The sequence below is a fragment of the Echeneis naucrates genome, chromosome 17 (genome assembly GCF_900963305.1).
Source record: "Echeneis naucrates chromosome 17, fEcheNa1.1, whole genome shotgun sequence".
NCBI lineage: Eukaryota > Metazoa > Chordata > Actinopteri > Carangiformes > Echeneidae > Echeneis > Echeneis naucrates.
This window is the reverse complement of record NC_042527.1, coordinates 5,950,331-5,960,411: the sequence shown is the minus strand read 5'-3', so window position 1 is coordinate 5,960,411 and position 10,081 is coordinate 5,950,331. Positions and strand designations below refer to the sequence as shown.

At 43.8% G+C, this 10,081-nt stretch overlaps 1 protein-coding gene across 1 annotated transcript; it reads right to left on the bottom strand.

The window, feature by feature from the left end:
• Positions 1–711: 711 nt before the first annotated feature.
• Positions 712–8,464, bottom strand: LOC115058086 (leukocyte cell-derived chemotaxin 1). Its single transcript, XM_029525394.1, has 7 exons — positions 8,344–8,464; positions 7,971–8,111; positions 6,475–6,615; positions 5,814–5,927; positions 2,841–2,991; positions 2,371–2,486; positions 712–1,690 (listed from the first exon to the last, which is right to left on the bottom strand). The coding sequence occupies exons 1-7, from the start codon at positions 8,413–8,415 to the stop codon at positions 1,466–1,468; spliced, it is 960 nt and encodes a 319-aa protein (XP_029381254.1). The 5' UTR covers positions 8,416–8,464; the 3' UTR covers positions 712–1,465.
• Positions 8,465–10,081: the final 1,617 nt, after the last annotated feature.

Below are 10,081 nucleotides of genomic sequence, written 5' to 3'. Positions count from 1 at the left end.
GTGCGTGCATGCTTGTGTGTACAGTCAGGTGAGGATGCAGCCCTGAGGTGGAGTGGTGTTCCACAGAAGAGTCACCTCCCTTACATGCAGCAGATGTAGCTGTGAGGGGGCGTCCTGCCAAGGCGAGAGAGCATTAATATGGATCAGCCTCCTTAACCGCATCATCAAGCCTCTCACACTGAGTTAAGTGTTAAATTTTTCATCTCTCGTGACGATCAAACGCCCATTTGTGGCTCTGGATGGAACTGTGAGCTTCACAACACCCTCTCCCTCACACACAAACATACTCCTCCACTATCCCTGACACACACAAACACACCGCCCCCATCCTTACCCCCTACCCCCGCCTGAGGCGGCTCTGTGACATCAAAAGGAGCTAAGCGCTTTGCATCGTGGGTAAGATCTGGGAGCGTGACGGCTACAGAGTCTTTAGTCTCATTAAAGAGTTCTAGAGCTGCAACTCTCACATTAAAGAACTCTGGAAACTTCTTTCTGCTCATCCCTTTGGAGCAGCTACCAGATATGACACTTCTCAAAACTGAAGTGTCTTTGAGTCTTGAGTGAGCGGGGGCGGGGGGTTGTTCCTAAAAACACCCACTGCTCTGTTGTAAGCAATATGTATTTACAAATAAGTTATAAAGTTGTTTGGTCAAATACATAAAAGGACGTTTGAGACTTTAAAGTTTACTTAAAAAAGTTTATTTTGTGATATTGCACTTTGAGATAGCTTCTTCAATGCAGATAAAAATACATTTAGATGAAAGTTTGAGAGGAAGCGTACTGTAAATTGTTTTAACAAGAGATATTCATGAAGACCAAAGAAGGAAAGAGTGAAAAACACAGGAATCAAAAATATTTCTCACTAGAGTGATGAAAAGGCAAACAAACAGATGCTATTAAAGCCCGCTGAGTGCTACTTAAACACTATGCGCCCTATACACTTATTTACATCAAAAAGCAAAGGATGAAAGAAAAGGTTGGCTCTACAGATACAATTTTAGCTGCTTCTCCCAAAGATAAAGGCTTTGGTGTCATTGCGCATTAGTCAATCTTTGTGCCAGTAGATGTCAATGCATTTGATGGGACACTGGACTATGGAATGTTTTGTATCATGACCTACTGTTGGCTGTCTTCACAGCAAGGGCTGCTGTACTTCAGAAGGATGTAAATGGGAAGCAGGTATGTTTTTTTAATAAGAGAAGCTGTGCAGTGTGCAGAGACGGCCTACCTTTACACATGTGTGTGTGTGTGTCCTAGATTCTGTATCACACATTTATAATGTATGGATATGGTTACTGACGCTGTTCATTTTCTACAGCTCTAGACCAACAGGTATCTACAGTAAATGAGAAGCTAAACCTTTCCCCTCAGCTCCCTGCCCTTGTTACCCTTGAATCTCCCTCCCAGCGTTGTTGCTTCACTTCTGGACTCCACCACCTCCAGACATTTTCTCCCAGGTGGGTGGTTACACAATACCCAGGATGCGTGCTACCCACCAGTTGCAGGGCATGATAACTCTACAGGCCACCCTGCAGCCTCTGTAGTGGTAAGGCCATGGGTGGTAGCCACCCAGCGGCTCACAGATCCTTTGGCAGTGGGTGTAGCTGCGGCGGCACTCTGAACAGCACACGCCCTGGTGGTCCAGCATGGGGTAGTTGTTCATGTTGTCTTGCTCACCCTCAAGGCCTCTCTGAGGGGAAACAAGAAGGGGACACTGGTCAGGCTGTCATGTGCATGGTGTCTGTATGGCATCTAGTCATGTGATGGTATTTATTTTTTTTTTTTGCAGAGATATTGAATTTCAAACCAATTAAAATGGATTTCCAACAGGCTGGGCGAGGAGGAGGGCCTGTTCTCAAATGTGGGTTTTTCTTGTCAAATATTTTCTTTTTCAGCATAGTGCATGCTGTTTACCCCCCTCTGTGGTTGTCAGCAGTACGTTACAGGGGTTGGGGGATGCTTCATGCGTGAAGGGAGAGGGATTAGGAAATTGAGGCCCAGCAAAAGGAGTGAGGAGAAAGGGTGGTGCTTGTATGGGAGGCTGTGTGTACTCAACAGGGCAGAGGAGCCACAGGAGAGGAGGGGGGTGTTGTGGAATTATTCATACAGCCTCACTGCTGAAAGGAAAGCTTTGGACAGCCCCACACTGAAAAGGCATGCACAGAAAACACACCCACGCATGCACTCAGATTTGCAGTGACAATCCAGGCCCCTGCGCTGTGACCCCGGCATCTGCTGCCGCTTGCACAGCTGTGAGAAACTCTCCTCAGCCAAAGCCTTCTCAGGTATCCCTCAGATCTGAATGGACAGTTGTGAATGCTGTACGCCGCGGAGGAAAAAGTAAAGTGTGATTTTGTTTGTGTGACTCACCTGATAGGGGTTCTCTGGGTTGAACTCAGCCTCCACGTCCTCTTCTTCTTCTTCCTCGCTGGCCCTTGTTGCCTGGCGGCGCTGGCGGGGGGCGGCCCTCCTCTTCCTCTGTCCACCTGCACACATCAAGGTCTCGGTATCTGACAGCAGACCAAATTTAGGAGCCGAGTGGCACTAATGTGGCTCAGCTCCTGATTGCACAGTCGTTTCTGTGGCAGCGGTTTGAAGTCCTCAGATGAAGTAGAATGAAATTGTGTTTTGAGAACTTTTGACCTCCTAGCACACTATAAATTGTTCAATCTGTGGTTCAGAAACTTCAAAAGGACTTTTAGCTGGTTTTTCATTCTGGGCTCTAAAAACTGAAGAGTTATATGGAAATACTTGAAACCATTTGACCCACATCCTCTTTGTTTTTTGAAAAACTCACACAGCTTTAAAACTGAATGTTTAACTAGACTCTGATTGCTTACTAGTAGAGTAGGTGGGACGGAGCCAAAAGATTGGCAGGTTTCCGCACAAGTCCTTGATCTTGTTGCTGAGGAAGGCAGAGTCTGAGAGGGGCGTGTCGGCAGCAACCCAGATCAGGTCATCCTCAAACTTGGCCGGCATCACCTCATCCTCCTTCATGGGGCAACAAAGTTAAGAAATGAGCTGATATCCAAACAAACATCTCGGCAAATTTTGTTTACGTCTCTTTTTGTCAGTTGCCTTTCCCTTTAAATATCCCACAGTCCTCGAATTCTGTCCGAATCCAATCTGCATTAATGTTTTGCTGTTAATGCTCCTTAACAACATAAAATCAGGCCGTAAAATAGAAGTCCTTGAGGCTGTAATGTACATTTTCCCCTTGCACCAACATTTAGTTGTATACACAATGTCAGGACTCATCAAGATCTGAAGAAAGAGGAGATTGAATGGCCTAAATGTACAGGTTTCTGCAGATAAACTAATGAGGTTTTCAGAGGAATGCCTGTGTAAACACATGGCATGTGCACTGTATCTATAGCCTGCAGGTAAAAAGGGAATTCTGTGGGGATGGTGTTGCCCGGGGCATTTGTTCTTGAGGGCTGAACTGAACTAGCCACAGATGTGTTTAGGGGATGTTATCCTCCAACCTTTTTAGAAATGCTGCTGCTGGGGTTTTTTTCCCCAGCTCAAATGATTTGCTGGAGGGACAAATAAAAGCAGGGGTCCTCCTCCACTGCTCGACTGATAAGAGTTTATCTGACCCACTCTCTCTGGATAGGGATGCACATCTGTGTGTGTGTGTGTGTGTGCTTATCTAACCCATATTTTCCATCACTCTAAATTATAGCAAATGACCAGCCTGCAGCAACCATTATAACAACATCTCCCTTTCTCCACGCACACTCGCGCACACAGACACACACACACACATAAACACTCTCACATACACACAAATGTGAAGCAGACGATCATTTATGAGGCAAAAAGAGACAAAAGCACAGACGTGAAATAAATGATCGTTTATGAGGCAGAGAGAGGCAATAAGAGCATCCCTGCGTGATAATTAAATATGTGCTTGTGTGTGCGTGTGCCAGTGTTTCTGTGCGTACATGTTCATGAGGGCAATTCTGGTGATGTGGATTTATGTGGATGTGAGGCTTATGCAGAACTAAATGACTTTAAATTATCAGACACAATCACAGGCGGTTGTTTTTGGGAGTTGTGATTGCAACCCATGTACACTGTACTGTACACTCAGTATAGTCATCTGTTTTATGTGTGATTTTGTTATCTTAATATCTTAATAATGTCCACGGGCAGCTTGATTGCATAGTGGTTAGCGCTGTTGCCCCACAATAAAAAGGTGGTGGGTTCAGTTCCTGGCCTGGGGCCTTTCTGTGTGGAGTTTGAATGTTCTCCTTGTGTCTGCGTGGGTTTCCTCAGGGTACTCCGGTTTCCTCCCTCTGTCCAAAGACGACATGTTTGGGTTAATTTGTGACTCTAAATTGTCCGTAGGTCTGCGTGTGAGTGTGAGTGGTTGTTGGTGTGTTGGCCCTGTGATGGACTGGTGACCTGTCCAGGGTGTACCCCGCCCTCACCCAGTGTGGGCTGGCTTTGGCTCCAGCACCCCCTGTGACCAGGAAACATTTAGGTGAATGCTATTACCACATTATATCAGAGATGAGAATTTTGTAGTACACGCTCTAATGCTCACCAGAGGATAAACACGAGAGTGATATGCATTTTAGCATCTGTAAAAAAGTGCTGAACCTATGAACTGCTGACTTCAGTAATACAACCTGGTGAAAGATTGAGGTTGATATTGGCTCATAAATCAGTTATTAGCAGATTTGAAGAACAGCATTTGTGTTGCCAATTTTGAAATATCTATTTATTTAATTTGTTACTCTTTGGACAATGCACTTATATTTATGGTCTACTAACATTTGTATCTTCTGCTTTAATGGATTTAATGCTTTGTCAGAAAGTGAACAAATCATTAATAATAAAGGGATGATGAGTTATTCATGATGAAATGCTGTCAGCTCCACAGATGGCAATATGTAAATGCCATTTTATTCCACTACCGTGATCCATCATATCTACCTATCTGCAGCTGCTTTCCTCAAGGTGAGTGATCACTGGCCAGTCCACACATAATTCATCAATGTGCCAAATGAGCTCAGCTAGAAGTTACTACCAGCATGATAACATGCTCACAGCATGCTAACATACAGATGTTTAGCAGACATGACGTGTACCATCTTCATTGTCTTCGTCTAGTGGGTTAACAAGCAAACATTTGCCAATTAGCTCTAAACACTAATTTGTCTATAGAATCAGACTTTTGGTCATTACTGTACCAACATTTGGACCTGATAATGGTCCTCAATTAAATGTTAAAAGATTGTTCTTCCATTCAATGGCTTATTACTGATGTTGAATAAGCAGGAATTAATATTATAATTGCTTATCTAATTAACATTAGCAATGTTATATGTTTATATTAAATATACCACAAAGTTGACACCTGTATCTCCACAATGTATTTCCACTGCAGGAACAAAAAAAACGAAGGAAGGGAACTGTCATTGGCTCTTATTCATCCACCACTTTGGGACAAAGCTTCTAGACATACAGGGACTTTTCCTAAGGTAATGCTATATCCTGGGACTTTCACCCTCTGGACAAGTCAAGCAAGTGTGTTCTCACACCACAATCAGGATGACTTCAACAGTAGAGCCTTTCTGCCAATACAGTGGAGGCCTGAACATCAATCCATCGATTATCTATTGCAGCTGACACTGGGTGAGGTGCCATATATAGATATAAAAGCTGTTTGCAATCATTTAACAGAAACATCTTTGGACAGTGGGCGGAAGCACAGGGAGAACATAAAAACTCATAGAAATACAATGAAAGCGCAGGAAAGAACCTCATTATCAGGACTTATGCCACAGACTGGACCAACCCACCAGATCAAATGTCATGGAGTCCTTGTTGAGAGCCTCCACATCAGGCAGACGAGCCTTTACTTGGGTCTTGATGTAGCATTTCTCTCCTCCTGAAAAACGAATCCCAGTAATTCCCTGAGGGAAGAAGCAGAGGCAAACAAAAAACTGGACTTAATAATTCAAAACTCCTCTTTACATTGTGCTGTCCTCTGTAATCTGGAGGTGTCTGAGTCTATACATCTACACATTTAATGTAACAACACAGCCAACATCTGATTAAATGTACAGGGGGTGGGTGGAGATTAACTTTGTATTCAAGATTAAAAAATTACATTCACAGGGACAGATTAAAGGTCAAAATTTTAATTGTTAAAATGCCAAAACTGCTGCTTCACTGGTCTGATTGGTCACTTTAATTAAAGGTCAAAACCTACCAGTCTGAACTTAATGAAAATTGCAGGGACATTGCATGTTGACACTGATTGGCCCGAAGGGAGGTAACATGTCTACTTGGCTTTAATTTTTCCACAGCTGCAGTGAGCCAATGCCCCCACAAGGGTCTATAAATGTCCTCCAAATCTGATCAACTTCCCAGCCAGATTGCCAGGAGAGATCTGATCACTGTGTTGATGGTTCTGGCTTTCTGACCTTTCTGGTGTTTTTTTTTTTTGTTTCAACTCACAATCTCGAAGTCATGGACCTCCACAGCCTCATCTGCCCCAGTGCCGGTGCTAAATCGCTCCATGTTATTGGCTGTATCGATTTCCATTGAACCCTCCTCCACTTTGCCATTGATGCTCATGCTGTAGTGGACATTGTAAACCTGTGCACAAAGACACACACACACACAAAATACACACAAGTTTCCAGAGTGGCATGTAAGGTATGAGAGTTCTGAGAGTCACCCCACCCCCTAGCCCCTTCCCTCCTTCTCTTTCCTTCTCCAATCTTACCCAGTGACTTTTCCTTACACATACAACAGCCCTTTTCTCAATTTTCTCCTTCAGACATTAATTCGAGCCTGTTTAGTGAAATACAGTCCTCCGTGATGATGACTTTTCTACATCATGTCTTAGGAGCATTCTCCAACCTCATATTGAGGGGAAAAAACACCCAGAAAGCGACAGATTGCCTCTTATTGCTTACACCTCTTGCACCTGGAGCATCAGCCGGACCAAAGAGCCCCCCTTGCCCTCCCTCCACCCCTTTCCACCCCGCCACAATCTTTCAACACACAACACATACACACAAGGACTCCATTCACCAAGCTTTACCTACCATGAAAATGGAGTGTTTAATTTGCATTTCACTGTTTGCCTACACTGTTAAAAAAATAATTAAAAAAAAATCCACGCTGAAGAGGTGCTCTAGTCTAGTGAGTCATTAGACACTTTAATTCAAACAAGTTTTTTTAATCTACTGCTTGACAAGATATAATTTCAAATGTTACCAACATAAAGAGCTTTTTTCAACAATGTCTTAAATCAAGTGATGTCATTTTCATAGGCTCTGAATATTGGGACTGTTTTCTTCTGTGGTAGCTCCACTTCCTTCAGAAAAGTTTTGTGTGTGTGGAGAAAAGAGGGAATTGTTAGCAGATCAGACTGACTGTGGTTTGATTTTAGACTGAAAGGCTTTAGGGGGTTTATAAAACTTTCTGGGGTGGTGACAAGGGCCGGATCTCGCTCTCCACTGTAAAAAGGGGAACTGCCCTGCAGTTTTTAGTGGCTTCTTAGAAGAAGGATTCTCCTTCAGACATGAAATCTACAACAGCTTCTTCACACCAAAGTAATATAACAGGATCAAATCGCTGCAGCTTGTTCAATCATGTGCCTGGATTAGAAATGTAATATATTATTGGAGTGTCTAATGTAGGCCACAATAAAACCCTGGGACAGAGACAAAACTGTTCCCTCTGCATGTGGCAAAGTGAGTCTTTTTCTACCATGGTCCATGGCAAGTGACTGATGCAGCCGTTTGCCCTGTCTAACCTTTAGGCAAACTGCAAAGAGTAAAACTGGATAAAATGAAATGTAGAAGAAAATGAATCTCAGCATGATTTTTGCCTGGTTTTCAAGAAAGTTATTCACAATGAGTATTTTTGAACAGTCCCTTTGGTCAGAAGTACGCCTGTGGACAGACTTAAGGAATAATGTTAATATGAAATCTAATTCTTACGTGTTTTTCATTGTTGTTCCAGAAATAGAAAGCTCCCACTGCCCCCAGCAGAAGAAGCAGGGCTCCGGCGATGAGAACAGCGATTCCGGCCTTGAGGAGGCGGCCGGTGGTGGCGGGTTTGACGGCCACGGCGGAGTAGGCCTGAAATGTAAAGGAAACACTCCTTAGGGCCATACAAGCATCAGAGAGATCAGATATAATGAGAGCCTGCAACACGTGAGTTCATGTCCTTGTTATGACAAAGCCACAGAGGTTCCAGAGACTGTTTCTAAAGGATCACTGAGTCCAGTGAATGTCGGGTATTTAGCTGTGATCCTCACTGATGGTCGGCTGCACGCGAACCACTGATGTACCGGCCCGTTCTCACACTCACCGGAGGCAGAAACTGCTGCAGGTCCTCGGGTCCCGCCGAAGCGATCGGTACTTTGTCAGAGTTCCCGGCCATGACTGGAGCCAAACACCTGAGGAGAGCGCACTGAACTGGCTGCTCTCCCTCCTCCCTCCTCCCTCTGAGGAGGAGGAGGAGGAGGAGGAGGACGGTCACTCCTGCACACTCATACAGGTTTTAATGTAACCCAACCTTTGTGGCTCTGGATCAAAAAAAAGGTGAGATTTTACTTCCAGCGTTAACAGCAACCTCCTCTTTCAGTGAGTTTTGCTTTCTCGTCAGAAAGAAAAAAAAAACATAATTCATCAATCTTTCCCTTTGAACATCACATGGGCCGCTCATGTAACTTACATGAGTTTGATTCCTGCTATGATCTTTTGGATTTCACATCATTAGGTTTCATGACAACCTCCCCCTGAGTCCGAGATCTAGCCACTCAGCAATTAAATAAAAGACGCGGGGGTCGTCTTCTCGAAGCATCTCCCCTCATTCAATCCTCTCTTCCTCCGCTCCCCTCCCTCCACAGACTGTCGCAGGTCAGAGGTGACCCGGCGGAATGTCACGCGTTTCCTCCACGCCAAAGACAGTGGTCTGTGTTTATACACCAGGGCGGGAAAGGCGACAGACCTCGACCTTTCCCCCTCCTGAATCTTTGCTAGCCTTCCATTAAATGCCCGGGATCGAGGGTAACGGGGGCATTTCGTAAGTGACGCGCCGCTTTTGGATTTGGCAGGTAGACAAAAAGCATCCTGTCCGAAGATGAAGGTTTTATTTATGCTCTTCAAGAAAAATCAGCTGTAACACACCTCACATCCTCAGTCAGACCGCCGTGCTCTCATGCTCACACAAATCAGGTGGGAATTACTTGTGTGATTTATAGAAACCAGAGCTTTCGTTCTTCTATTAACATCCAGGGCCCCGGCAGTAAAACGCATCTACTGAGACCGCGGAGACTAAAAGAGGAACGGTGAAGGTTTTTGCTGTTGTGCATGAGTGATTTGCTAGAAAACCTTGGCGTCTGCTCTGGCGCCTCACCAGCGCAATCAGAGTCACTAAAAAAAAGAAAAAACCACACAACTGACCTTCTTCATTGGACTGCAAGGACAGACTCACTGCTGCAATAACAGCGACGCCTGTTGGCTCTTACTGTGGTGTCTGCTCTGACATTCAACATCCTCCTCATCCCCGTCATCCAATACACAAGTCAACTGCTCAGAGTCGTATTTCAAAGTTTATTTTCGCTCATATTGTGCTGATAAAAAAATCTGTACACGTACTTATTATTGCATCCAAATAATTTCATACACATTTATCAACTTGATACATTGTGGGTCACCTGCCCTCAAACTGAACAGTTTCCTGGGCCATTTTTAAATATTCAGCATGCTTAAAGATCAATGGTTACAATTTATATTTACATATCTTTGCTTAATTATTACTCTTATAAAAAATAAAATCTCTGTATGTACAAAACTTGCATATGATACACTTCATGTCAAAATTTGTGATTGAATGGACTTAAAATTTACAATAAAACAAAGACACAAATATTAGGATATAAACGTATCTGTGCACACTCTCTACAGAAACAAACAATCTCAAATAGTTACATTATTCTCCTATCAATTAATCATAAATTAAACATTTGAATACCCTATACATTTCTTTGAGAGTGAGCTTAAGTGTGTGTGTATGTGTGCATGTGTGGGTGCAATTGTCTGTT